The sequence below is a fragment of the Drosophila obscura genome, unplaced genomic scaffold, assembly GCF_018151105.1.
Source record: "Drosophila obscura isolate BZ-5 IFL unplaced genomic scaffold, ASM1815110v1 contig_25, whole genome shotgun sequence".
Classification (NCBI taxonomy): domain Eukaryota; kingdom Metazoa; phylum Arthropoda; class Insecta; order Diptera; family Drosophilidae; genus Drosophila; species Drosophila obscura.
In genome coordinates, this window is record NW_024542812.1 from 2,350,927 (window position 1) to 2,378,923 (window position 27,997).

Below are 27,997 nucleotides of genomic sequence, written 5' to 3' on the forward strand. Positions count from 1 at the left end.
TGTACTCAAAAAAGAGTTAAGGGGTATATTAGATTTGTGGTAAAAGTGGATGTGTGCAACGCAGAGAAGGAAACGTTCCGTCTTGTTTGTCGCCTGGATCTCAGAGACTATAAGTGCTAGAGCAACCAAAATTTGTTTCCAGACTCATGGGATATCACACTGCTACAAGTGTATTTAAAAATTTCGCCCCGCCACCTAAACGATAAGCTGAAAAATGTATATACACACTGAGTACGTGTATAAAAGTAGAGTCGCGTCCCCCACACGTTCCTTCTCGTTTATTTCTTAAAAGGTGAAGATGGTAAAGAATGTTACCTTCAAAAGCGATGAACAGCAAGTTTTGGTCAGTTAGAAGACAAAATTTGGCCATTGCTTAAAAGGGTTTCATTATACAAAAAAAAAAAAATACAAGTATAAACTTAAAATGGATTAACGGGAGATCTCGCTGCTTGTTGAATATATTTTTTACCAAGTGGATAGATTTTCAGATTTATTAGAGAACTTTTGTGGTGACCTTGACAATGAGGGTGAATCCCCATTCCACCTGGCCGCTGGTCGTGTAGACGATCTTGTAGAACCCCTCGGGGGCTATTTCTGGCAGCCCCTCGCCGTTGGCCACGCACTTGTCGAGCTTGTAGATGTTCCTGGGCCAGGGCGGCGCGTAGTCGCCCTCCGACTGCACCAAATTGGAGCAGTGGCCGACGTTCTTGATGAAGGCGTCCTTGTAAAAGCCGTTCAGGTACTCATAGAAGGGCTGTTTAGGGAATAGACCAGGGCAGGATCTTATAGTCACTCTCATCGCCCGTGGTGCTGCGATACGCATCAGCCTCGACCTAATCCGAGAGAGGTTTAGTTTAGTCAATAGCCATCGCAGTCCATTAAAGCCCGCTGAGGTCGCTCCACCTACCATTGTATTATCATCCGCATCGTAGTTCCATGCGAGGGTCATGGAGAAGGCAAACTCGGCGCGATTTAGCCGATCGATCGTCGCTCCAATTTTCAACAGGCTCTCGTCCGAACTGAAGGCAGCGATTGACACGGGCTCATATTCCCAGTTACGCTGTTTTTGGGTCGTTACGGATATGGTTTGAGTATTATTCTGGGACACGATATGGATCACCTACCTCTCCCATGGTACTAGGGACCATCAAAATCCCCATCCAAATGCCGGCGAACGAAAACGGCACCGAGCAGCGGGAGACCATCTTTCCAAATTGCGACTGATTGCAGATCTCATCGAATAGGCACTTATATAGCCAACGATCGGTGGATATTCTAGACGGATGCTGGCTGCACGAGGCTGCAGTAATTATCAAATTAATTATATACTCGCAATTTCGTGTGGAATGGTTTACATTTTAATTTACAACAACGACATCTTGCGTGTCCAAAACAAGAACAATATTTTGGAGGCTCCAGGCTTCGCACTGTTTCAATCGTTGCTCTATTGTGAATTTTTCAATGGTGGTCAAATATATTTAGCGGCTACCTTAGGAATACAGTGAAAGTCTTTGAAGATTCATTCGTCGAGATTTGTCGCAGGTTTTCTTCGGCCACGGCGACTGAAACTTTTCCTTTTCGAGCTCTTCTGATAATGGTTAAACGCATTGCGTTCAATCTTGAAGTTTGCTCTGTGACAATGCGATTGAGCGTAGAGTATTTATACCCATTGTTTCTATCTTTGTGCTCTGCATTTACACGAAAGTATCGTGTTTCCTTGCAACTTATTTTATGGGTTGGAAATGTTTAGTTTTTTTTTCTTAACTTAAAAGGTCAATCTATCGGGACATACCAACAATATCCGAAATTTCATGAATGTGTTCTACCATGTACCCCCATCCAAAGTTCCGAATTGAAACTGATTGCAGATCTGATAGAAAAGTCAACGATCGGTTGGTGTTCAAGTCGAATGCTGCGCGACATGAATTTCTATCGAATTGTACTCGAATAACATTCGAGGCGATATGTTCGTTGTGTTTGAATTGGGCTCCCAAATTGATGGAATTTATATTCAGTTTAAAACTGAGGATTTTCTAAAACAATTTAGTTTTTATCTTAACGACTATAGTAACCCCCCATTCAGGCTGATTGGGTCCCGAGATCTTGAAGATAACCTTGTAGAAACTGGGCGGAACTACTTCCGGAAGCCCGTCGCCATTAAAGATGCATTTTTCGAGTTTGTAGGTTTTCTTCGGCCACGGCGGCTGGAACTTTTCCTTGAACTGCGGCAGATTCGAGCAGTGGCCCAGGTTCTTAATTAGCACATCCTTGTAGTACGTGTCGAGATAATCAAAGTAGGGCTGCTTTGGGATGGACCACGGCAGCAGCTTGTAATCGCTCTCCGCCCCAGAATTGCTGCTGTAAGCAGTGGCCTCGACCTGCGGGTATTCGGAGGTATTAGACGATTGGATTGATGTTGGGTAGATTTAATTGATTTCAGTGGGTCACCCACCATTGTGGTCTCGTCCACATCGTATTTCCAATCCAAAGTGAACGTAAGGCCAAACTCTCCGCGGTTAATACGATCGATTTTAGACTCGATCTTCAGCTGGCTCTCATCTGTGCTGTAGGTGTCAACGGACATGGGCTCGTATTCCCATTTTTTCTAGAATCCAACAGATAATTTGTTGTATTGTGTGCTGCGAGGATTGCCTGCCTGTACATACCTCACCCACAGTGCCCTGGAGTAGCACGAGTAGCAGACAGATTTTGATGGCTTTGAAAAGCATTGCGGGCTCCACTTGGAGTTGGATCTGGAACAATATGATTGTGGGTCGGAGTATTTATACCCTTTATCCATCCATCTTTTGGCTCTGCAATCACACGGAATTATCGTGTTTCGTGTTGAAAATTTTTATATTTTATTTGTGGTAAAAGTGGATGTGTGTATCGCAGATAAGGAAAAGTTTCCGACCCCATATTCATGATCAGCATCAATAGCCGAGTCGACATAGCCATGTCTGTTTGTCTGTCTCGATGAGCGCCTAGATCTCAGAGACTATAAGAGCTAGAGCAACCAAATTTTGTATCCAGACTGCTGAGATATCACACTGCTACAAGTGTATTTCAAAATTTTGCCCCGCCCCCACAAAGGACGAAAATCTGTGGCAGGCACAATTTTATGGATACGATACAACTAAAAACACAGTATCGTATCGTTATATGTCGTTATATTCAGTTTTCCAACTGAGGATTGTCTACCCCATTTAGGCTGATTGGGTCCCGAGGTCATGAGGAGTGTATTGAGTATTTATACCCTTTATCCATCAATCTTTTGGCTCTGCAATCACACGGAATTATCGCGTTTGCCTTCAATTGATTTGCAGGAACTATGTCATTCAGTGGACATGATGTCGATGCGCGATCATTATCCGAATTATTTTAGACTGTTCTGATCCGGATCGGTCGTCGGATCCCATGCTAAATAAACAGATAAGAAATTTGAGACCTTCTTTTTTAATATGTTCTGTGTCTATATGTACAACTCTACAAAATTTCTATATTGGTAAATGGGATTTGTCCGTTCGGATTCCTTCACATCAGTTTGTTTGTCAATTTCGTAATAATTGTTAGTCCCCAATCAACGTGTCCCGTAAACGTGAGCATTATTTTATAGAAACCCAAAGGCAGAACTTCCGGGAAACCGTCGCTATCGGCTACGCAATTTTCCAATTTGTAGGTCTTCTGTGGCCACGGCGGGACGAACTTGTCCTTGAATTGGGGCAGGTTCGAGCAGTTTCCAAGATTCTTGATCACCATGTCCTTGTAGTGGGTGTTTAGAAACTCCTCGTAAGGCTGCTTGGGAATGTTAAATGGGGTCAACTTGTAGTCACTCTCCTGTCCCGTCGAACTGCGATAGCAGAGAGCCTCAACCTGATTGTGGAAGAAGAAGAAGATGCATCAATCAAAGGACCCTCTCAGTTATACCTACCATGACCTTATCATCGAGAAGGTAGTTGAAATAGATTGTGGCCGAAATGGCGAACTCGCCGCGCTTGATCCGGTCGATTTTGGGCTCGATTTTAAGCATGCTCTCGTCCGAGGAGTGGCCGGTGATGGACATTGGCTCGTAGTCCCATTTGCGCTGTTCGATGGGATTAGTCATTTGGTCTTTTAAACACTCGGATAACGTTTAATTTTGTATGCAAGATGCCAACATCCACGGGGGATATGATATGGAGATATTTACCGCGCTGTTGCAGCTCTGCGCGATCAGAAGTAGCACCCAAAGTCCAGAGAACGAGCGGAACGAAAGGGGCAACATTTTGCCCAAGTATTGTGATATATTGACAGAACTCTGTGGCTTTTATAGCGCTCACCTGTCAACAATCTGGTCCACCAACTGTTTATTGCTTGTACTGCCCGACCAGCTTCATGTGTAACTCATCTCTATATCATCACGATATGCACGCAATCTTCGTGTCATAGGTTTTATATCTGGATTCAGGATGTACATACGTACGTACGAATATTGCATAATAATACAATTGGGGGGATTCCGAAGCCTCTGGATTACATGATGGGATTATCGGATAAATATTAGAGCTGGACAAAGGCAATACATATTTTAATTATCACACAAAACACGAAACTATAAGTCAAATTAGGTTCCTACTATCTTTGATCAGTGATCACCCCATTCTCCGATAGGAGAGCATGGAGAGAATGCCCATTAATTTCTCTGCAGTGCTGGATGAGTGCCATGGGAACAAAAACGGGATCTCTCGATATCAGAGTTGCGTAACGTCACCACAGAGAGAGCTCTCATAAGTGGAGGCAACAAATTACTCGATGGCTTGGCGACGCGAGCAAAAGATCTTTCGGATGAATAAAGTCATAAATGCTGGTGGCTGGCATTATCAATGCATGGAAGGGGTCGGTCACAAATACAAGTGCACAGGGCTACAGAGACACTCAAGTGATCAATATATTGAAGAGAGCAATTGAATGTGGAACTACCCCCTTGAAGTCTCCGTCTGCGTCTCCGCCCCGTTCCGTCCCGATCCCAGGCTCTCTTGCTCTTTTTCAGACCCTCGTCTAAGTGGCATGATCGGCACTTGAGCTGCCTACACTTCGGGGCGTCGTGTCGCTTCGTGGTGGTGCGCATGCCACAAACAGTGGAAAGGGATCTGCTGCTGCACTTAATTTAATTGAACGCTGCGATACGATGGATCGCCGCCCCAGGCCCTGGGCATCTGGAGCCTAAGGAGCCGCCACCCCACCAACGCAATCGAATAATCGAATGTGTATGTATGTATCTATAGATACATATGTATGGATGTGAGTGTGATCTTGTACAAAATCAAATTATCGCGAATCGAACGAATCAAAACAGAATAGGAGTGTGTGTGTGTGTGGTTGTGTGTTTATGCGCTGGTACAAAGTGAGTGTATGTTGGGATCCTCTCTTTATGGACAGGGCTGAGAGACGCTAATAAAAGCGCACTGGAAACTCCCCGGAGGCGTTCATTTAGCAACCGCAGAGGATCAATCGTGTACAACAGCAACAGCAGAAGCAGCAGCAGCAGAGATGATGACGATGACGACGACGATGAGTCCGACCGATCCGACAACGATGTTGCCGTAAATCTTTAACTTCACCATGCGCTCTCCCCCTGCTCTGCTGCTGCTGCTGCTGGCTGGATGCTGTTGCTGTCTCGTCTTTTGGCTTGGTTGTTGTTCTTGATGTTTAGTACGTGCGGACAGGGACTGGGGCCATAACGAGAATACGTTGCATGCCTCCCCGCCTTCCACTACCTCACTCTCTCTCTCTTCACTCTGTTATATGGTAAAGCAAGGGGCTGGGGGAAATATACATACAATATGTTGCTGGCCGCAGACCCAATTTAAAACACGACTTGAACGATGACCGGCGCTGTCTTTGTGCCTTTCTATGGCCGTGCTTCGCCTTCCTCTCTCTCACTCTTTTCTACTTGCTGACTCTCTCTCTCTCTTCTGGTTCGGTTACCTGCCTGCGGTTGCTTGTAACTCCACTCCCTAGTTAGGACTGGGCATCGGTCTCGGGTCTCGGGGATTCATTGGAATGTTGAACGACAGCAGCAGGGTTCGATGGATCGTAGGGAGGGGGGGCACGGCAACGGCCACGGCGGCTATTAGTAATTTATTGATTTGTCTAAATTATGGTGTGTTTCAATCTTGTTGTTTGTTGTATGCGGTGTTGCCGCTTCCAGCACAAGCACCCAACGTGCTTCCATATCGACATCTTGGCTCGTTGTGTTTTTGGGGCCCCGAACCGAACCGTTGTCGGCGCGTTAGTGCCACATGCCACATACCACAAAACTCTTTGCCACCCACATGGCATGGCGAGGTGCGCCAAACGTGCCATTTTCTCTTCTGCGGAGTGTGTAATAAGTGATTAAATTGCGATTAAATGGTGGAGTGCAGAGAGGGAGATTACATGTACATTCATATATTATGTAAATGCGAGTATAAATACAATGTACATATGTACATTTGTATGTGCATTTTTACATAAGTATGTCATCCGCTATTGTCATGGAAATTTGATTGATATTCGCATTTATACACAGTTATGTATAAAAACACGCAATGTGTGGGCTCTGAGAACAGTCAACAACTCAATTAATTATGAGCAGAACAAACAAAAATCAGTCAGATCTCCGCCAGTGCGGCCCACACGCACGCACGTAAATCTTGTTTTTCTGTCGTCTGGGGCTGCCACTTAATTATCATAAAATGTTAAGCACATGCAAATTTAATTGTTGTTGCTGTTGAACAAAAAACCCGCGCAGCACAGCAAACAAAAAAAAAGAAGAGACATCAACGGAGATTCTGGCAAACCTATCAATCAATTAAATAGAAACAAAGGGGAGCAGAGCACAAAAGTGTAGACTCTGCCGACGCGATCGTTGCTGAAGGAGGATGGCAATAGTACTCTCTGGCAATTAGCGTCCGCACACACTCGCACTCGAACTCTCGTGTATATGTATGTATGGATGTGTGTGTGTGTGGATGCCTACTAAGGTGTTTTTATACAAGGTGAGGCATTTTCGCTCTCCGAGTCCCATGTTTTGCTTTTTGTTGCTTGGTGACACAGAGGGAGAGCTCTTGGGAATGCTTCACCTTATATAAAAACGTCTTGTGTTCGTGTAGTTTCGCAGATGATACTGGTTTTGGAGGTCACCAGAGGCGGGGGGATTAGGCCAATAAATGGCAAACCACTCTAAGCCCATTTTCGGACAAGTTTTGGGCACTTGACTGGAATAAGTGTTTATCTGCAATAAAACCAACAAGGGAGAAGGTGCCAGCGATGACGTCATGGCTTTGAGCGTGGTGGCAACGGAGAACGGAGAGACTGACTGCCTGTGACTTCTAGAATTCCCAGCGAGTTGTATCTTATCAGCAATCAAAATCGCAGCTGCTACTGTGCTCGAGAACGCATGTTAAATCATGATTCGGGGCACTTCACTTCTTGATAGCGGCGACCCACCCAGATGCCTGCCAGTGAGGCCGCTTATCAGTAAATTGTGCCAAAGTGCTTTAATTACCGAGTCGTTAAGGTGCTGCTCCATCTCTATGCCCCTTTTCTTCGCATACCCCTTGTAAATTATAGTATCCCCTTATGTAAACAGTATATGTACATAAGTAGTTAACCTTTCAATTTTAAACGAACTGATGAGAGGCAGCGACGTGATAAGAGTAGCCGTAGCCGTGGCCTCCGGAGTGACCGCCTCCACATACATATGTATATATGTATATGTACATCTTCACTTACATAAATATATTAAGTCAGATGCATATTATTTACATTGCATTGCATTCCATATTAATTTTGTCTCTCCGCTCTCTTTGCAGTTTTGAAAATGAACAGTTTGGCCCGAGGGCCGAGGCCCTGCGTCTCCCTGTGTGGTTGCCTGGAAAGCTCGACTAAACGGCAGCAACAACCCCATCCCAGTAACGTCCGCGACAGCAACAGCAACAAAATCAGCAGAAACAACACCGCTGCCTGCACGTTACCAGGCACTATTGGAAGTACTTTGGGCCGCCCGCGCAGTGCGGCCGCCCGATCGTTTGCGTCTGCATGGAGTCAATGAGACGTAACGAGGCGAACACTAGCCACCACCCGAATAAGGTGAGAACATTCGTTGCGTTGCCTGGCCTGGCCCCCTCCTCCGGTCGACACTCATTCCACTCTGCACTAGTGGGCGATAAGACCGTAATTATTTTATTGTCATCATTTCGGGTTACTCAAGTGCTCTTAGGCGTTCCAGCTGCTTTGCCTGCTTTCTCAAGTGGCCACTAGACTTTTGCAGTGTGTGATAAGCGCGAGCGGTGATAGCTCGGAGACGAGAAAGAGGCGAAGTTAAACGAAAGCAAAGCTGGCGAGAATTCAACTACGTTTTGTGTGTGTTGATGTCATTGGTTTATGACAGCAGTAGCGTTTAGCATTGTCTGATTTATTGTTTAAGGCGGCGTGGCGGGGAATACAATCGAAATCACTTAAAGTTGTCGCGCATAGTTATTTATTTATTAGCAGCTAGTATACACGTGAGTAGCTTGACGCCGTTTGCCGCCCGTAGAGCGTTTACCAACACTGAGTCCGTTTTGTTTACTTGCCTCTGCCCTCTGGCAGCTCTTCCTCGCTTTACTCACCCTCTCCCGCTCTTGAGTGTGTGTGTGTGCCGTGCTTCTTCTCCATAGTCCAAAGTGTGCGTGTGTGTTTGTGTATGTGCAGTTTTCGGTGGTTGCTCTCTGGCTCTTTTATATTATTTTTTTTTGTTTTTCCGTTCAGTTCCATCGGCAGCGTCGCTGCTCTGCCAAACGAAAAAGGACGCCGCAGAAGGCTCGCGCAAAATATTCTAGAGAAATTGTTCGTTTTTATTGTTTTTTGGTTTAGTTTAAACATTTAGGATATACATACATACGTATGTCTGTAATTGGGGCTTGTGAAATGGAATGGAAAGGAAGTTTTCCAAGGTAAAGGGGAACAAAAGTGAAGTGCTTCGAGTTTTTCCATTAGTGCGTCCTATTCCGTCGTTCCCGCACAAGAGCAGAACGCACGCACACACCCACACGGACTAATACAGCTGCAACTGATTCTTTGGATTCCTTTTCGTGTGTTCGCAGGTGGCCCTGAATAGCAGCAACGTAGCAACGGAAAGCAATATTAAGAGTAACAAATTGTTAGCTAATTTAAGTGGAGCGAACGCAGCAACAATCCAGACAGCAGCAGCAGCAGCAGCAGGAACAGCGACGGCAACAACGGGAAACGCGACGGCAGCGACAACAACGAATCAAACGTTGAATTACAATAACAAAGGCAAGGTGACAGCAGTGGCAGCGAATAATCAGAGGAGCAATCACAATAACAACAACAACAGCAGCAGCAGCAAAAAGCACACGAGTAAGTAAAAGAGCGAAAGTACTGCAAATGCAATTCCCCAGGTCTATTTTATTGATGCTTAGTCCCGCTCTCCGGGCAGCCTATTTTGTTGTCCTCGGTCCTCTCTTTCTCCCTTTGGGTGCAGCTCCTTGTAAGAGCAGCTTACCTTGCATCCATATTATTTGATATACATAACTTGCAAGTGGACTATCAACCTTTTCACCCGTCTGTCGCTCCTCACTCACGCTCTCTTCTCTTCTGTTCTCGCAGAGGTAGCTGGAGCTGGAAAGACAACAGCCTCTTCCCACTCTTCGGCGCTGTCATCGTCGAGCAGCTCCAACTCGAGCGAGTCGAAGGACACGAACTTCGAGTACGAGGACGAGTGGAACATCGGGGGGATCCCAGAGCTGTTGGACGATCTAGACGCGGACATCGAAAAGTCTGCGGCGCATTCGGGTGGTGGCAACCAGGCTACCTCGATAAATGCCAAGCAGGCAACCAGCTCATCCTCCACATCCACATCCACTTCTGCATCGGCGCCAGCCAAAGCGAGTGGGGGGTCATCATCATCATCAGGAGCGTCAGCGTCAGCATCAGCATCAGGATCAGGATCGTCAGCGGCTGCAGTGCATCACAAGTCACACAAGACCACATTGCATAGCAATTTGTCGGCCACATCGCCAACCACAATTAAGTTCACACGCCAGCCCCTCCCCAGTGGCACCGGGAGCAGTAGTAGTGCATCATCTGCGTCATCGACTTCGTCGAACGGGAACGGAAACGGGAACGGGAACGGAAGCAACACAAACGTGGTGGCTAGCAAGGGCTCCTCTTCGGGCAAGCATCATCACCACCACCATCATCACTCGACATCTTCCTCCTCTACCTCGTCGAGCCACAGCGGCGGCTCCAAGGGCTACAAATCCGCTTTGGTGGCGCAACTGAACAGTCCGAGTACACTCGGAAATAGTCACAGCAGCGGGAGTCACTCCAAAGCACCTAGCGCAAGCGGCACAGCTGCTGGAGCAAGCGCAGGAGCCGGAATCGGAGCCGGCAGCACATTGTCATCCTCGACATTTGCCGGCTTCTCGAAGGGAGGTAGCCTAGTCTCCTCTTCTACAGCGTCAACCACAGCTTCAGCTACAGCTACAGTTACAGCCACAGGCACAGCCTCATCCGCAACTGGCACTGGTCAGCAGGCCTCCAAAGTTTCCGCTGGCGGCATGTCCTCGCAAACGGGCAGCGGCAGCGGCAGCAACACAAGCAACAACAGCGGAAGCAGCAGCATCAGTGGGAGCGGAGGAGGAGGCGGCAACGCCAACAGTACCGGAAACAGCGTCACCAACAGTGGAGGCAGCCTCACCGGCCCAGTTGGTGGCCAGAGTTCGCAAGGCGGCAGCAGCTCCAGCGGTAAATCGACAAAAATGTCCATTGATCATCAAGCCACGCTCGACAAAGGACTCAAAATGAAGATCAAGCGCACCAAGCCGGGCACCAAGAGCTCGGAGGCCAAGCACGAGATAGTCAAGGCCACCGACCAGCAGAACGGAGCCCTGGGCGCCAACTCGGCGGCCAACTCAAACGACGATGGGAGCACGGGCGCCAACAACGCGTCTTCCCTCTCATCCAGCAACTCTTCGAGCAGCGCCAGCAGCGGCAACTCCTCCAGTAGCGGGAGCAGCAGCGGGGGTAACTCCTCCAGTAGCAGCAAGAAACACATGAACAACTCCAGTGCTGGCAGCGGATCCTCATCCAGTGGCGCCCAGAACAGTGCGGGCCACAGCAGCTCGGCCAGCACCTCTTCGAGCAGCAGCCAGTCCACGCCTCAGGGCACCAAGAGGGGCAGCTCGGGACACAGACGCGAGAAGACCAAGGATAAGAACGCACATTCCAATCGCATGTCCGTGGACAAGTCGGCCGCTGCCGCATCGGCGGCTGGGGAGAAGGACACGCCAGAGAAGAACTCTGGATCTGGAACGGGATCGGCGTCGGGGTCGGGCGCACCATCCTGCTCCTGCAGCGGTGACGTGGGCACGCCCTGCTCTCATCACGCCTGCATCCGGCGTGCCGCGCACATGTCCAACTCAAACTCCAATTCCAATTCCAGCGGAGGGAGCAGTTCAGCCAACGTTCCTGTTGCTGCCGCTGCCTCCTCCATGTCTGCTGTGCCGCCAGGCGTGTTCACACCCTCGGCCGGCTCGCCTTCGGCGGGATCCCCATCGGCCGTCGTCCCAGCAGCTGCCTCTTTGCTGGCAGCCACAACGGCCGTCTCCTCCTCCGCCTCGCAGCTGTCCAGCAGCGGTGTGGGCGGGAGCGGTGGCGTTGTAGGCGGTTCTGGAGGACCGAATGCACCGGGGCCCCCAGGCAAGGAAACCTCCGGCAGCAGTATCAAGATATCCTCGCACATCGCCGCACAGCTGGCAGCCGCAGCAGCATCTAACAGTTACACCGGTCAGGGTCCTGCTCCGGGTCAGGGCGGGAGCGGAAGCGGCTCCAACTCCAACAGCAGTCAAAGCAGCTCGAGCAGCAGTGCAGACAGCAAGGCATCGGCTGCGGCCCAGGCCAAAATGATGGCTCCGGGGATGATCTCAGCGACAGTGCACCACACGATTTCCGTGCCGGCTGGCAGTGTTGGCGACGAGGACACCAAATCCCCGCCAGCCAAGCGGGCCAAGCACGAGGCAAACAGCTCCAGCAACAGCGGCAAGGAGATGGTCGACATCTGCATCGGTACTTCGGTGGGGACCATCACCGAGCCGGACTGCCTGGGGCCCTGCGAGCCGGGCACCTCGGTCACCCTCGAGGGCATCGTGTGGCACGAGACCGAGGGCGGCGTCCTCGTTGTGAACGTGACGTGGCGTGGCAAGACCTATGTGGGCACCCTGCTAGACTGCACCCGACACGACTGGGCTCCTCCAAGGTGAGTGTGTGAGACTTAGATTGCGACTGCGACTGGCAGTGGCAGTGACAGTGACAGTGGCAGTGGGACAGGCTGGGATAGCTCACACTGATTCCCAAACTATTTTATAGAGTCTAGATCCGTACTTGAATAAAGATGCCTTTCAATATTATTTTCCGGTTTTTTGTTCGTTTTTCCTTTGTCCAATTGGTTGTTTGAAAACAGCCAGTTAGTCAGCCAGCCCACTATATTCCGAAATTGCAAACTGAGCTCCCAAGAGTTCGTGTTCATGTCTGATCGATTCCAACGGGTAGATTGATAGGAACCTTCCCATCTTCCTACTATGGTGTGGTGGGGGGAGCTTTCATATTTTGTTGGTATACTCATTTAACCATTTTTAAAATCCATTTCAGATTCTGTGATTCACCAACTGAAGAATTAGATTCTCGAACTCCAAAGGGCCGCGGCAAGCGCGGACGCAGCGCCGGCCTTACGCCCGACCTGAGTAACTTCACCGAAACCAGAAGTTCGGTATGTATGATCATCGCAATTAGATGCTGGACATGCTGAGGCTAACATTCCGTGCGACATTCTCTTGCAGATTTACTTCTCCCATGCCCAAGTGCACTCGAAGCTGCGCAACGGCACCACCAAGGGACGAGGGGCCACGCGCAGTGCCTCGGGGAATGCGGCCACGAACAGCAACAGTGGATCGTCTGGAAATGGGGGCGGGGCCACGCCCAGCACATCACCCACAGCATTTCTGCCGCCGCGTCCGGAGAAGCGCAAGTCGAAGGACGAGGCACCGTCCCCGCTCAACGGCGACACGGACGGGGGCTCGGACCGGAGCATGGCGAACGCCAGCGGCATTCCAATATCGGCAAGCGGCGGTGGCCTGGCCACACAGCCGCAGAGCCTGCTTAACCCAGTCACCGGACTCAACGTGCAAATCAACACAAAGAAATGTAAGACTGCCTCGCCCTGCGCGATCTCCCCGGTGCTGCTCGAGTGTCCCGAGCAGGACTGTAGCAAGAAGTACAAGCACGCCAATGGGCTGCGCTACCACCAGTCGCACGCCCATGGGGCTGGCGGAGGCGCCAGCTCGATGGACGAGGACTCGATGCAGGCACCGGATGAGCCGGGCACGCCGCCCTCTCCAGCCGGAGCTACAGCTGCAGCAGCGACAACAGTAGCAGGAGGAACAGTGGCACCCTCCACTTCCACCTCCAACGTTTCTGTTGTCAACGGAAGTGCTCCTTCAGCGACAGGCGCAACAGCAACCGCAACCGCAACCGGAGCAGCAGCAGCAGCTTCAGTCGCCCCGATAGCTACCACATCCTCTGGAAACGCAGAGACACCAGCTATACCCGCTCCACCAGCAGTCACTCCTCCAACTCCGACACCCATCTGCTCAGCAGCAACAGCAACGGCAATTGGTGGAGCAACAACAGAGGCTACACCCATCTCTGTTGTGCCTATAGCACCCAATCTTCCGCTGGCAGTCCCTGCAACTGCATCGACGGCGTCGTCGTCAGTGCCTCCACCATCACAGCCTCCGCCGCCGCAGCAGCAACAACAGCAGCAGCAGCAGCTGCTTACTCCAGGCAGTAGCTCGGGAATCAACCAGCCTGTGGCCGGGGGCAGCATCACGGCTGGCATCTCTGGCCAGGCTCTCTCCCAGCACCAGCAACAGCTGATGGGTGGTCTCCCGGCCATGCTGACGGAGCAGCAGCAGCAGGCGTTGCTTCAGCAGGGAGCCTGTGAGTATTCGGCCCGTGCCAACCACGATTCTTCGTCGACTAATCCCCTTCTCTTCCTCCCTCCAGTGAAAGCGGGAGTCCTGCGCTTTGGCCCGCCCGATGCCACTTCCCTGCAACAGCAGCAGCAGCAGCAGCAACCAGGCCAGGTTCAGGTCAATCCACAGACGCAGCAGCAGTCGCCGCCGAGACCACCCAACCACGCTCAGGATGCGCAGCAGACACCAGCTGTCTACGCACAGCAGGCGGGGCTAAAGACCTCTCCAGGATTCGGGTCTGTGGGCGTGAGTTCTAACAGCAAGCAGAAGAAGAACAGGAAGTCGCCCGGGCCAGGCGACTTCGATGGTCGGGTGTCCCGCGAGGATGTGCAGAGTCCGGCCTACAGTGATATTTCGGACGACTCCACGCCAGTGGCCGAGCAGGAGCTGCTGGAAAAGTCGGCAGTTGGACAGCCGGGCAAGCACATCGAGCTGCTCGGCAAGAAGCCCCCCGAGGTGGGCGTGGTGCCGGCAGCTCCCACACCCAGCATGCCTTCCCTGGGCGGCTATGGGATGTACCAGTTCTACCCAGCCCAGCAGCAGGCGCCGCCGCCTCCACAACAACAGCAGCAGCAGTACATGGTGCAGACGGGGCCCGATGGCATGCAGCCCGGGAAGGCAACCGGAATGCCACCGACGCTGGCACAGGCTCAAGCACAGGTTCAGCAGCAGCAACTGCAGACGGGTCCGCCTCCACCTACCTCACAGCCGCAGTCTCATCTGCTTGTGCCACCCTCCCAGCAGGCGGTTAGTGCCCACCTGGCCGATTACAGCAACAAAAACAAGGATCCGCCACTGGATCTGATGACCAAGCCTCAGCCCGGGCAGCAGGCAAATCATCAGCCGCTGCAGCAGGGACCACCCCACGGCCAGGGGGAAAACATTGGAAAAGATGGCGGTGCCCCACCCTCATCCCAAGTGGGAATCCAGCCGCCACCTGTGAATCTGAGTGCCGTGGCTGGCCCGCCGCCTGGAGTCCTGCCTCCTGGCCTGGGAGGTCTCTCAGCTCTAGGTGCCGCCGGCTTGGGCGGTCCAACGCCGGGAAAAGGCATGCCCCACTTCTATCCCTTCAAGTAAGTAGAGCCGAATGCCGAATGCATGCCATCCATTGAAAATGTGCCAACTCAACCGTTTCTATTTATATTTCTGTTACAGCTTTATTCCGCCTGCGTATCCGTACAATGTCGACCCGAACTTTGGACCCGTTTCCATTGTGGGCTCCTCCGAGGAGGCGGCGAAGCTGGGCGGCCATCCAGGCCTGCCCGGGTCACAAGCCCAGCAGCTATCAGGGATCAGCATCAAGGAGGAGCGGCTCAAGGAGAGTCCCAGTCCGCACGAGAACCCCAAGCACATGGCGCCCCAGCAGCAGGTGCGTTATGCGGCAAAGCTTCCCATTGCGCATGGAATAATGGATTTCGTTCTCGTTCTTTCAGCTGCTGGCGAACAAGCTGATCAAGCAGGAGCCGATGACGAAGCAGGAGATCAAGCAGGAGCCGAACTCAAATCCTGGCCAGCAACACCCGCCGCAATCTCAGGCCCAGGCACCGCAACCTCAGCAGCAGCCCCCACCCACGCAGCCCCAGCAGCCTCACGCCCTGCATCCCAAGGATCTGCAGGCCCTGGGCGCGTATCCAACCATCTACCAGCGTCACTCGATGAGCTTGGCGGCGGTGCAACAGGCCCGCGACGAAGAGCTGCGACGGTAAGAGAGATTCATTACGAATTGCATTACGAATCCCGTGCCATCCATACTGACTTCGTTCTGCCCTCTCCTCAGGTATTACATGTTTACTGGTCGACAAAACCAGGCAGCCGCCGCTGCTGCTGCTGCTGCGGCCGCTCAGAACGCTGCCAGTGGCGGGGGCCCTGGAGGGCTTCCGCCTCATCCCGGTATGATGCACAAGGATGATTCCAATTTAAGTCTGCAGCAGCAGCAACAGCAGCACATGACTCTGGCCCAGCATCAGCAGCAGGCGATCCAACAGCATCACCAGCACCTCCAGCAGCAACATCATCATCAACAGCAGCAGCAGGCGGCCCAGCAACAGCAACAACAGCAGCAGCAGCAGGCGGCCCAGCAACAGCAACAACAGCAACAGCAGGCACAGCAGCAGCATCAACAACAACAGCAGCAACAACAGCAACAACAGCAGCAGCAACAGCAGCAACAACAGCAACAACAGCAGCAACAGCAACAACAGCAACAACAACAACAGAAGTTAAAGCAATCGCAGGCTCAGGCGTCCTCAGTGGGAAACAACAAGGCCACAAATCTGACAAAGGACTCCCCCAAGCAAAAGAACAACTCCGGCGAGGATGAGCAACAACAGCAGCAGATGAAGGTGAAGCAGGAGGGTCAAAAGCCGACAATGGAAACACAGGGACCACCGCCACCGCCTACGTCGCAGTACTTCCTCCACCCCTCGTATATATCGCCGAATCCGTTCGGCTTCGATCCCAACCATCCCATGTACCGCAACGTACTGATGTCTGCAGCCGGCCCATACAACACGGCACCTTACCATCTTCCAATACCCCGCTATCATGCGCCAGAAGATCTCTCCCGCAATACGGGTACCAAGGCACTGGATGCACTGCATCATGCAGCCAGTCAGTACTACACCACGCACAAGATCCATGAGCTCAGCGAACGTGCCCTCAAGTCGCCCACCAGCGGCAGCGGCCCCGTCAAGGTGAGCGTCAGCAGTCCCAGCATCGGACCACCCCAGTCGGGTGGCCCATCAAACAGCGGTCCGGGCTCCGGTCCCAATGTCCTCGGCGGCAACGGGCCCAGCCAGCCCGGCTCGGGTCCTGGGTCTGCGGGCGGTGTGCCGCTGAACCTACAGCCACCATCAGGAGGATTGGGCTCGACGCCCGGTAACAAATCCGACCTGGCCAGCCAGAAGCCGCACGGAGTGCCGCCTGGCTCAGCGCTAGACGCGCACAAACAGACGATGCCTGGCGGTCCACCACCCAGCGGACCACCCGGCAACGTCGGTGTGGGAGGAGTCGGAGGAGCCGCTGTGAATGGTCCTGCGGGCGGAGGTGGCGCAGGTGCCGCTGACTCTCGCAGTCCGCCACCCCAAAGGCACGTCCACACTCATCACCACACGCACGTAGGCCTTGGGTATCCCATGTATCCGGCGCCCTATGGAGGTGAGTAGTGCAGTTCATTCGAAGCGCCAAGCGAATGAACAACCAAAAAGGTATCTAATCTAATCTACCCTGTCTTTTTCGTATTTAGCGGCTGTCTTGGCTAGCCAGCAGGCGGCTGCTGTAGCTGTGATAAATCCGTTTCCGCCGGGACCGTCGAAATGAGAACCAATGAATGGGAGCAACGAGAAGAAGGTGTATAACGTGAAGAACAACTAGCGTGGATCGGAATGGGAATAGGAATGACGGAATGGCGAATGCGATTGCCGTTTTTGATAAAACTGATTATCCCAAGATCCCCAAGGCCAGACAGACACACCACACCGACAGACACTCTCCTTGGGCTCGCCAACTTCTTCCCGTCGAATCCTGTCCAGGTCTTCTATGCTTCTGCACAGTCCTTCGGATGCTGATGCATACAATCGAGTAAATGAGGAATCGACTATTTATATGCATAAGTATTTTTTGTATGTTTCGTTCAACGTGGTTAACTATAGCTATCCTAAGGTATCACTACTATTAGCACATACACAACATATACATACATATACATATATAAATATATATAGCATAACTACTATAGCGGTTTTTTCCTAAGTGTATTTGCATATACATACATATAGATATCTATATTTATATATATTAATGTATATCATACGAGAGAGGCGTAATCGAACATGAACAAACAAACAGACAGACAGAAGAACAGAAGAACATGCTGCAACAAGCAAGCAAACAAACAAACAAACAAACCCCAAAACTGTAGTGTGTTGATTTCTTTGTAAAAATAACCATTAAACGAAAACTAACCAGAGATAAGAAATATAAACGAATTAATATTGTTTAACGATTAAATTATGCAAGTAGACCGTACAAGTTTAGCATTTAGAGTTTGTATTAATTATCCCTATCTGTGTTGCGGATGGAGGGAGCTGCGCGAGATTTGCATCTAAAAGACAAATTGGGCGCGCCGCCCATTCATTCTTTATAGTATACTAAATATATGTATGTATCTACTATGTGTGTATCTATATCTATTGTATGTGTGTACTACTCGTGTCCGTAGCTTCTTGATATAAGTTCTCTATGAATGAAAATGATTCGACATTTTTGGGGCCAGCAGAGCCGTCACGTCACACTGATTTAAATTGTTTCTAAGCATCAATTTGTACTTTAAATATACGTACATATATACGCATATGCATATATGATATGATGATGACGATGATAGCGATAATAGCGACGTACATACATATGTATGTGTAATAACATACATATGTACATATTTATCTTTGTGAATGTCGGCGTGTAGTAGTTCATCAGCCGCTTCATAGTTTCTACACGCGTGATTTATGGCACTTAATGTTCTTTAGCCTAAGCTCCCAGACAAAGGAACCTAAACTAACCTAGCCCCCCACAAGAATCCTTTTCCCAACAATTCTTCTATAGAATTTACGAATAAAACAAGTATTGATTGTAAATATACCATACTGCGAGTCTTTTGTATTGTAAATTAGTTCCACTGATTGATTTGATGGCCAGTGGAGAGGAGATATTATTGCATTGCTGCATTGCCATCGCATGTTCATGTTATAAACATTAAAGCATCATACATGTACATATGTGATGTACTACGTATGTATAGGTATGTGCAACCGCTGCTGCAGCAGTGAAGTAACCTCGAAACGTAACCACAAACAAACTATGCGCGAGAGCCATTTATCGTATATTAAAATTTGATCAATGTCTTCATGTGTAGATCAGTTATGCAATTGTTGTCCCTAAAAATAATTCGAAACCACTTTAAAGTCTCTAGGTGTTTGACATTCACAGTGCAATTTGTAACCCAATCCTTAACAAGAATCAATTCACGGATACACATACGCAACGTAATAATTTAATGAGCATTAACAAACATTACCATCACTGCTTATCGAATGGTACAAGTAGTTTTATACAGTGAATGTATTTTAGAAGAGAAACGAAAACAAAGATGATAACGCATTGAATTGAATTCGAAACAATGAAATTGTATCTAAGCGAATGAAGCCCCCCCCACCCCATCGGAGGGAGTGGCGTATTGGGATGTGATGGCCATGTGAGCAGCCTCAAAACGGAGGTGGAATCAACAAACAGCTAAATAATCATTGGCAAATCATTCATACAAATATTACAAACAAATTTGAAGAAAATACATAACTAGCGACTAAGAAATTTCAAGAAAATATAGTACACATATTTAAAGTATACAGAAATTATAAAAACAGCTTTAGATGTGAATAAAAAAATATGTAATTAAACCATGGTGTAATACTACTAGTTATTCCTCCTTCTCTATTACAAGGTTACAGCTAACTTCTCTGTGTCTTCCCGAAAATGAACGAAGCTTATGGTTTCTGCGTTGGGTTAAGTCTTTTATAATATCATAAGTTACTTATGCCTAAAGTTCTTGGCCATTTTCTCATGCACTGCCAAGCGGAATCATGAAGCTCATGTAGTCAGCGGTTGCGCCCCAGGCGGTGCGATTCGTCTGGAATGTGATGATCCAAGCAATGATCGCAACGAGCCACAAAAAAGTTCCCACAGCAGAGTATATTACAACTGATAGATAGATAGATAGATCGGGTTGGGACATTATAGTGCATATCGTTAAGTGTTTGGATAACTTCATCGGTACTAACATCGTTTTAATTGGCTCTGTTCCGGGAATGGGGGTTTGCGGAAGGCCTCCTCAAAGCACCAGCAAACATTGATGGCCCACACGAAGGGCAGAAGGGCAAATCCAGCTTGAAGTAGAGGATTCATGGAGTTTTTTGTTATTTGTAAAAGACCAGTGAGTCAAAACTGGGCCTACCATAGAAGTATGTACGGCACAGTTGCAGTTTTCGTGGATTGGGTGCCTTTGAGAAGTCCATGGCAAATTTTGTATGTGTGTGGGCGTTGCTTAGTCCTCGACCGGTTGTGCAAGAAAATATCGTAGTTGCTTTTAAACGCACGTAGTTTGGATTAATTAATATTGTTAAATATTTTTTCTGTTTTGCAAAAGTAGTGCAAAACCATCGATGGTATGGTTTTGTATTTCGTATCGATAATTTTGATATCGCAGTGAACGTGATCTAACTTTCACGGAATTTGTGCTTCTATGTTTATATTTCGTGTTAGTAAGAATAAGAATCAAAATCTCGTCATTCCATATTCGTATAATTTGCTGGAAAACCCTGTTTGCGTTTATTTCGATATTGCGCTATAATTTTGCAGTGACTATCGAGTGTAGTCAGCTCGCCAAGTGTTGTAAAACTTCGCTTTTTGGGCTATCGATAGCGCACCTGGCCCATCACTATTTTAGCACACGCCGCGTAAAAGTGACGCCGATTTCAATTTCAACTAATTGCTAAATTTGAATAAAAACCTTGGAACAATGGGCGATGTGGACGATTTCGACACCTTGTCCGATGCCGACTTGCGGGCAAAGATGATTGCTCAGGGACTGCCGAATATTCCAGTTACAAACAGCAGCCGCAAAGTTCTGGTCAAGCGTCTGCGCGCCTCCCTTGGTGGCCAGGCGTCGCCGGCAGTCGCTGCCAGTCCCAAGAAAACCAACAAGCGTGAGACCATTGCGCCGGCTGTGCCTTCGGCCGCAGCTCCAGCTCCAGCTGCTGCTTCTACTCCGGTGGACAAGCCAGATGGAGTGAAGCCGGGCCCTGCATCTACCAAAGCTCGGCGCACAATTGCGTCCACAATGAACGACAACAAAGCCGCTGACCGTCGTCGCCCTGAGGAGCTGGTGACCAAGAAACCAGCTGTTCCGGCTCCCACACAGACGCGTCGTATCTCCACTTCCTCAGAAAAGCGGGAGGTAGTGTTAGAGCGTCCAGTCAAGAAGCCAGAGCCTATCATCGAGGAGCCTGCTGTGCCCAAGCGCACCAACTACCATGAGAACACTTTGGAGGTCAACTCGATGATCGTCCTGGAGTCTGACGAAGAGGAGGACGAGCAGTTGGCACAGGCTGCTGACCTTGTCGAGCGACAGTACAAGGCCAAGGAAAACCCAAAACCCAGATCGAAGCTGACGGCTACCACAACCAATACATACGAGTACGCCGGCAAGCCAGCTGTCTCGATGGCCCCACTGGCCTACAGTAGCAAGGCCGTGGACCCTCCACGCAGACAGGCGTACGAATCCTCTGCTGCTCCAGTTCTTAACATGGCTCCGTCCATCATTGCTTCTCGTACACAGACGAGCAGCTCCTCATACGACTATCTCAGCAACCCCACCGGGCGCTACAGCAGCTATGTGCGCTCGCCAGCCCAGAGCTATGTGACCGCAGAGGCACCGGCCCCCCCTCTGGCCTACACTTCAGGCTACCGCCGTTCCCCACCACGTCAACCGTTTGCCAACGAGCTGAGCGACGAAAACGAGGAGGACGATGGCCAGTACGAGAGCACCTTTGCTCGCAACTTGGCCCGTCTCCGTTCCGAACGGATCGGGGACAGGAACAGTCCCTACAGCAGGCGCACCATAGCCAGCACCGATACTATGGGCTATGAGCCCCAAGCACGCCGCTCCCTGCGCCCCGAAGAGGCCAATGTCTCCGTGGCCTTTCGTCGCTGGCTCAATAGCTTGAACGAAGCCTACAATCTTAAGTCTAAGATGTTTATATTGTTCGTAGTTGTATTGTTGATTGGCGTCTATCGCGTCTTCTACTAGACAAGAGCCTAGCCTTGTGAATGAATCTTATCCTACAAATTTAAGTTTGTTTTGACGTTTGAATTGTTTGTGAAGATTAACGTCAATATCCGCGGCCGATGAATTAGCTCTGTTTCAATTTAATTTTGGTGTGAGATTGTCTAGCATTAAGCTGTATGTTATCCGTGTTCCAATAAAGCCCACTTAAAGAAGAATTGCTTCAACTTAAGTTTTTCCAAATGGCATTCGATGCACTCCACTTGGCAGGTGTTTGCCCAGAGCAGTTGAGATCGGCGCAGAGCGGACAGCAGGGACCACGATGAGACGATCGACTAATGATGGAAAAGTATTTGGAATGCGTGTACAACACTTGTCGGCATGACTGTGACCAAATGAAGGCGCAATGACAAGTTCCCTGCCCATGCGGCCCCTTTAGACCGTACGTTCTCTTCCTCTCGAGCTGCTGTTGCCGCTGCTGCTTCTGCTTCTTTTGGTGTCCGGCTACCAGTAGAAATCTTTGTTTTGCGATAAGAATTAATAAGAATTTTACAAGTTTGCTGTGAATGTGCGTTATTTTTAAATCTAACCCAATACTGGACTGGAGGGGGACAGGACACACCCGACCCGTCTTGGGGCTGGGGCTGGGGCTGGGGTTGGCCGTTGAATGCTATTAACTGGAAATCGCACTTGCGCGTATTTCTTCATTTTCTTAAGGAAATTTCGTGCCATATTTAGAGGCGGTGAGCGGGACCGGATCCGGGTCTCTGTCCCATGCATGCCAGCAATAAGTTATGAAAATTGCAACAGCAGCAGCAGCAGCTCAGGGGAAATGCCAGAGAAGAGCTGCCAGAGCAGCAGTGCAGTTGCAGTTGTGGTGGCTGTTGCAGCCGCCTGTCGCCGCCGATGATGAATTCCACAAATGCATGGAACAGCCAGTTGGCTAGGCCGCCAGGTTGCCAGCAGGCAGCAGGCGGCAGATTCCTTGAAAAACAAAGCCTGGCTGGCCCATACAATATATCGTGTGGCTAATAAATACGCCGCGCATTGCTAGTTGCTCTTAATGAAATTAACTTCCAGGAATTACCTACATGGCTGCAACGACGCAGACGACAACGGCCACGACGGCCATGAAGACTTCAGAGGCTGTCGCCTCGTCTGGCCGGACAACAATGGCCAGCAGCCCAGGGGCAACAATGGCAGCTTAAGCAAATTCAACGGGCAAATGCCATTGGCCATGGAAATTAAATGGAAGCCTGCAAAAAGTTTCCCTAGACTCGACTAGTTAATAGAGCCGTAGCCCCCAACTGACCAGACCCAGACCAGGCCTTGGGTGTTAAACCCAAGGGCCGTGGCATCGCCAAGAGCTCCCCATCTTCAGTTCCGCCGCAACTCAAGTGTGACATTCATGGAAAAGGTTGAATATGACTTTACAGCCGAAAACAGAACTTTTGTCCGTGTCACGTACGCCTATCGAGGAGAACGTGGAGCGTGTCCAACGGAGTCGGAGGGGATCGACGGGGATCGGAGGAGTCATAGGGAGTGCTGTGCTGGCCGATGACTTCCTCGTTCAAAGCCAATTAAAGACGTAAAGACGTTGTCGCAGTCGCTGCCGTCGTGGATGCTGCTGAAATCATTTGTAATGCAACGTTTGGAATAATTCACGCGCAAATTGCTCGCGACTCGCGAAAAATATTGCAACATTCCACTGCAAATTTTACGATTATGCGTTTGCCACAGCAGCAAATGCCCGCTGCCGACTCAGATGGCTGCAAGTTGCAACACGAAAAGAAACACGGCCAGCCGCCACATTCGTTCGTAGGCGCTCACATCAAATCAAATCAAATTGAAACGAAGCTGCGGCAACTCCGTACTGCTGCCATGCCATGCGATCGAGGCATTCGTTGTCGGGCTGTGTGCTCCAGATAGATAAATCAGTCGGCTAATTGTTGCAACTTGACCAGGCTCATTTCGTTGATGTTGCTGGCCAACGAGACAACTGGAGGAGACATAGACGGAGCCTGAGTGCCTGCATGGGAGCGTGAACTCTGTTCAAAAAGGACACTTGCAGCAGATGGATGCTTCCCATCAGAGTCAAGTGTATAACTTGGTCGAATCCATTTGAATTCCTAATCGAATTATGTATCGAATGGTTGTATGTATTTCCCAGCATAATCAATCGTGAGGTATGACGTTTTTATGCAAAGATATTCTTTGATCCAAGCTGTACATCGGAACGTCCCATACCCATACTCGGATTGGAGCTTGGACATTTTAATTCCGTAAATAATGACAGTCTGTCTCTAAACAGACAGTCCGAGTCATCCCACTCTTTAAGGCCTATAAGAATTCATTTATTTCTGGTCGGATACCCAGTACTTATGTACTGTGGGGGCATACTCGTGTTTCATGTTGCTGAATATTGTCGGCAGTTAAAAATAAGATTCTGATTTGTATGGAATTAAATAGAAACAAAACGGGTATCAAAGTAGTCGATAGACTCGAAACTAAAATTGTCTCTGTCTCTCTCTCGCTGTCGACTACTCGTTGTCAGTTGTGGACCACAGCGACCAATCAGTGTCAGCTGGAAGTGTATTTTTTAGTGGTCCAAGTGATGAGCTAATCAACCTGACCTGGCACGGCCCCGACTCCCAGTCAGAGTCAGAGTTAGAGTCAGAGTCGCACACTGCCGGTGGTAGTGTGTGGTGTGTCTATGTTAATAACATTATTTATGTATCTTGTATTTCAGTTTATTTCGGTTGTTTGTTTCTGCTGTTCTTTGTGTGTTTGGCTTTGTTTGGTTTGGTTGACTTCACAGGAATTGGAATTGGAATTGGAATTGGGAATGAAGCGAAACAAAACTTGAACAGAAATGGGCGCAGAAGTACGTAAGAGTGTCTATCTGGATATACTCGTATAGGGTTTCCCCTCCATTTTGTGTGTGTTTTAGGTGTCAATCGCATTAGACGGAAATCAGTTTTGTTTTTTATTGTACAAATTTATCGCGTTTCGTGTCTCATTTGGATTTAGTTTCTTTTCTCTGTTTCCCCACATAATGTGTGGCTCTTTAGTGGACTCTTCCCACTCTGCTGGTTGATTTTTATGTTGAATTAAACATTTTAAATTGGCCACGAGATAATTTGTTATACTCTCTATGCGATATGAGCGGGGCTCTGGTGTTAGTGGTGCTGTGTGGTCCCTCCGATCGGAGCAGGCATCAAATAAATTATAAGCCCATTTAAATTAAATTGAAAAAGCTGTGCTTTGCTTTGCTTGGCTTCGCATCGCATCGCTTCGATTCGAGCTCGTTGTCTCAGTCTGGGTTTTGTCTGGGTTTCGGGGGCAGCCTGGAACAGCGTCCCAGCTGCAGTGGCAGAACTGGTTGACCATAACAATAAAATAAGCAACACTCGCGACATTCTCCGCCGCCAAATATGGAATTTATAATTAATTTTTATGTTCAGGGGATGCAATTAGGAGCCAGCGGGCAGGGACAGGGCAGGACAAGTCAAGGCCTGGCGCAGGCACAGAAACAGGGGGTTCGCAAGAGGGGAGACGAGCGATGGGAGGAACTCCTCGGCTGCAACGATTTGTGGACAGGAGGCCAGATGCAAATGAAATCAAGTCATGCCTATAATCGGATTTGTTGCTTCTCGTATATTAACTTGTCACAATTTCTATGTGTGGAACATAAACACAATTTGTGCTTAATCCAACAGAAGGGGAGACTGACTCTGACTCCAGCAGTCCAGCAGTCCAGAGTCGGGCACAGGGGCTCACAGCCGGACCTGGACCTGGACCATCAGCCACAGCCACAGCTACAGCTAAAGCCACTGTCGGCACTGTCGCTATCAATTATTACATTTTGTTGCTGTTTTGTCACTTGTGCCACCGCTGCCGGCTACTGCCCCCAGCTGATGCGCTGATGTGGATCAAATTTCGCTGACCACAGGCAGAAGACAGGCGAAGCTGTAGCCGGGGTACGTTTTGGTTGCAATCAATCAATCAATCAATCATCTTTCCGCTCAATTCAAAGCTCAAGCGTTTTGCGGTTGTGGCATGCCATTCCGTTTGCCCCACTGTGTGCAGCTGTGTGTGCGCCACATAAACTCCTTCCCCTATCCAGATCGGGGCTCTGACTCCAGCTCCCACCAGTCCGGCACCCACAATCCGGTGCAGCTGCGTTTCGTTTGGAACGCTTTGAACGGTTCAGGGTGGGGCCGGGCCAGGCTGGGCCGCACGATCCCGATCCCGATCCGCCGCAAATTAGGCGCGAAAATATGCAGCAAAGTGAGACAAACAAGCGCGAGTCGAGAGCTGCTAAGAAACGGAGAACTAAAAGCTAAAAACTTGCCGCTGGTCAGTTAATGGTGTTAAAATTTGGTACCGCGATTGCATCTATGGCTATACAAATTGCCACAGCAACAAAATCACTCGAACAACATGGCAGTGGCAACAACTGCAATAGCAACTGCAACAGCAAGAGCAACTGCAACGGCAACGGCAACAGCAACTGGGGAGCAAGAGGTAACAACATGAGCCACAACATCCAGCCAGACGAGGAGTCGTTTTGTCAACACGGAGCATGCTTAGCCGCGTTTCCCAGGGGACACTTAACGCGGCTGCTTAACGTCTAAATCTGTCGTCAAGGCGCGCTCAAAAGGCTAAAATGTGTTTGCTGAAGACGGACACAAAGACGAAGACGAAGACGGAGACGAAGGCCTCGACTTGGCTCCACCAAGTGGCCAAGAGACGAGGCAACAATTTGTATGCAACTTTATGTTTACTCGCCTTACCCTAACCGAGTGACCGCCGACTATGGCAAGGTGCTCGCACACTCTCGGATAGGGCTCCTGCTCCTACTGCCGTGGATGCCCCAAGGGTATCCAGAGTTTGCGAAGGTTCTCCCTCCTGGTTTTTGCCGCCTTGTTGAATGCCCTCTTGAGATTTCCAGTACCCTCCTTGTTGGTCTCTTGGCTCTTGGTCGCCTTTTTGCCTGTAGTGCAGTGCGTTGAACGAGTTCAAGTCGAAGCTGTGGCAAAATTTATGAACCGCAGAGCAAGAGCAGAGCAAGATTCGGAGTCGGAGTCGGAGTTGGGGCATGCTTTCGCATGTAAACATTTTCCATTGCGGCTGTTTGCAGCAGAGCAGAAGAGCGAAGGCAGAAGGAAAGAATTTATATGCAACATAATCAGCATAAATGCCTCATGCGCCATCAAAATGTTGCGACCAATGTCATGACCATCACCTGGGTGGGTGCCTGTGCCTGTGCCAATGGCAGTCCCCTGTTCTTGCTCCTGCTACTCTCCACTCTCCACTGTCCACTGTAACTGAGGGCTAATTTAAGCAATTTGCAAATTGAGAAATTGCAAATAATTTACAATTTTGTTAGTGCAAAGTGAGTGCAAAGTATTGGCCCTACAAGGGCCTGGCCCGAGTGGAAATGCGATGCAGCCGCATTGGAAGGGCAGAAGACAAGAAAGCTCAGTGGGTTGCTTTTGCGCTTGAGCGGTTTCTGCGCCGCCAACTTTCATTCATTTCCCTGCCACCCACGGCCCGGACACTCATCCCAGTGGGCACATGTCAGGGGGTAATTTGAGTAGTTGAAACTTTTGCAGAGATGACAAAACGCATTCAAATGATCATCGCATTGCGGTTTGCCGGAGAAAGGCAGCTCCAAATGTGACAGGCCAAATGGGACAGCAACGAGTTAATTAAGATCCGCAGTGAAAACGAAGGGAAACCTCTTGACTGCTGCAGGAGAGTGGATGAGAAGGGGCGGGAACGGGGACGGAGACAAGGCTGGCAGGTCTGAGGCACATTGTGCCAACTCGTGTGACAGTTGCCCAAAACAAATTGTTGGGCATTTAATGGACCCCAAGAACGAAACGAAACGGAACGAAACCGAACCGAAACGAGCCAAGGCAAAGCGAAAAGAAACGCAACGCAACGCAACGAGATGAAGACAATGCGAGTCCCGGCTCCCGTAGCATCTCTTCTGCATCTTCTGGCTTGACAAATTCCTTGAAGTTGTTACCATATACATTTCTGCATTTTTGGATGTCTTTGCTCTTATTTTGTGGCCCGCTGCAGCAGCAGCAGC

The 27,997-nt window shown here is 49.6% G+C and overlaps 5 protein-coding genes and 1 pseudogene across 5 annotated transcripts in view; 2 read left to right on the forward strand and 4 right to left on the reverse strand.

Annotated features, from left to right (window-relative positions):
• Positions 1-19,484, forward strand: part of LOC111071342 (pneumococcal serine-rich repeat protein) — an 81,482-nt gene extending 61,998 nt beyond the window's left edge. Inside the window, exons 3-13 of the mRNA XM_041594301.1 lie at positions 7,836-8,112; positions 9,108-9,384; positions 9,634-12,283; positions 12,676-12,793; positions 12,864-14,022; positions 14,089-15,130; positions 15,213-15,426; positions 15,491-15,759; positions 15,835-16,070; positions 16,179-17,213; positions 17,302-19,484. Coding sequence (XP_041450235.1) covers positions 8,062-8,112; positions 9,108-9,384; positions 9,634-12,283; positions 12,676-12,793; positions 12,864-14,022; positions 14,089-15,130; positions 15,213-15,426; positions 15,491-15,759; positions 15,835-16,070; positions 16,179-17,213; positions 17,302-17,375 — 7,125 coding nt within the window. The 5' untranslated portion in view covers positions 7,836-8,061 and the 3' untranslated portion in view covers positions 17,376-19,484. The remainder of the gene's footprint in view (positions 1-7,835; positions 8,113-9,107; positions 9,385-9,633; positions 12,284-12,675; positions 12,794-12,863; positions 14,023-14,088; positions 15,131-15,212; positions 15,427-15,490; positions 15,760-15,834; positions 16,071-16,178; positions 17,214-17,301) is intronic.
• On the reverse strand, positions 269-1,209 carry LOC111071385 (annotated as a pseudogene).
• LOC111071389 lies at positions 2,027-2,741 on the reverse strand. Its single transcript, XM_022362692.2, has 3 exons — positions 2,667-2,741; positions 2,453-2,605; positions 2,027-2,378 (listed from the first exon to the last, which is right to left on the reverse strand). Exons 1-3 carry the CDS (start codon positions 2,727-2,729, stop codon positions 2,034-2,036), a joined length of 561 nt encoding a protein of 186 aa, XP_022218384.1. The 5' UTR covers positions 2,730-2,741; the 3' UTR covers positions 2,027-2,033.
• Positions 3,426-4,287, reverse strand: LOC111071388. Its single transcript, XM_022362691.2, has 3 exons — positions 4,190-4,287; positions 3,932-4,084; positions 3,426-3,873 (listed from the first exon to the last, which is right to left on the reverse strand). The coding sequence occupies exons 1-3, from the start codon at positions 4,262-4,264 to the stop codon at positions 3,535-3,537; spliced, it is 567 nt and encodes a 188-aa protein (XP_022218383.1). The 5' UTR covers positions 4,265-4,287; the 3' UTR covers positions 3,426-3,534.
• LOC111071392 (gamma-secretase subunit pen-2) lies at positions 19,485-20,350 on the reverse strand. The gene is made up of 3 exons (XM_022362696.2): positions 20,065-20,350; positions 19,892-19,996; positions 19,485-19,811 (listed from the first exon to the last, which is right to left on the reverse strand). The coding sequence occupies exons 1-3, from the start codon at positions 20,123-20,125 to the stop codon at positions 19,672-19,674; spliced, it is 306 nt and encodes a 101-aa protein (XP_022218388.1). The 5' UTR covers positions 20,126-20,350; the 3' UTR covers positions 19,485-19,671.
• A 57-nt stretch (positions 20,351-20,407) lies between these two features.
• LOC111071384 (otefin) lies at positions 20,408-22,112 on the forward strand. Its single transcript, XM_022362688.2, has one exon. The coding sequence runs from the start codon at positions 20,629-20,631 to the stop codon at positions 21,916-21,918; it is 1,290 nt and encodes a 429-aa protein (XP_022218380.2). The 5' UTR covers positions 20,408-20,628; the 3' UTR covers positions 21,919-22,112.
• The last annotated feature ends 5,885 nt before the right edge of the window (positions 22,113-27,997 follow it).

What these genes read in the sequence shown, in the direction of transcription:
- LOC111071388 (XM_022362691.2), bottom strand. Translation starts at nt 4,264, where the DNA reads ATGTTGCCCCTTTCGTTCCGCTCGTTCTCTGGACTTTGGGTGCTACTT. An exon ending in CGCAGAGCTGCAACAGCGCG is followed by an intron (nt 4,085 to 4,189) that starts GTAAATATCTCC and finishes CCCATCGAACAG; the next exon opens with CGCAAATGGGACTACGAGCC. An exon ending in TTCTCGATGATAAGGTCATG is followed by an intron (nt 3,874 to 3,931) that starts GTAGGTATAACT and finishes TTCCACAATCAG; the next exon opens with GTTGAGGCTCTCTGCTATCG.
- LOC111071389 (XM_022362692.2), bottom strand. Translation starts at nt 2,729, where the DNA reads ATGCTTTTCAAAGCCATCAAAATCTGTCTGCTACTCGTGCTACTCCAG. An exon ending in TCCAGGGCACTGTGGGTGAG is followed by an intron (nt 2,606 to 2,666) that starts GTATGTACAGGC and finishes GTTGGATTCTAG; the next exon opens with AAAAAATGGGAATACGAGCC. An exon ending in ATGTGGACGAGACCACAATG is followed by an intron (nt 2,379 to 2,452) that starts GTGGGTGACCCA and finishes GAATACCCGCAG; the next exon opens with GTCGAGGCCACTGCTTACAG.
- LOC111071384 (XM_022362688.2), top strand. Translation starts at nt 20,629, where the DNA reads ATGGGCGATGTGGACGATTTCGACACCTTGTCCGATGCCGACTTGCGG.
- LOC111071392 (XM_022362696.2), bottom strand. Translation starts at nt 20,125, where the DNA reads ATGGACTTCTCAAAGGCACCCAATCCACGAAAACTGCAACTGTGCCGT. An exon ending in GTGCCGTACATACTTCTATG is followed by an intron (nt 19,997 to 20,064) that starts GTAGGCCCAGTT and finishes CTCTACTTCAAG; the next exon opens with CTGGATTTGCCCTTCTGCCC. An exon ending in ACAGAGCCAATTAAAACGAT is followed by an intron (nt 19,812 to 19,891) that starts GTTAGTACCGAT and finishes TCTATCTATCAG; the next exon opens with TTGTAATATACTCTGCTGTG.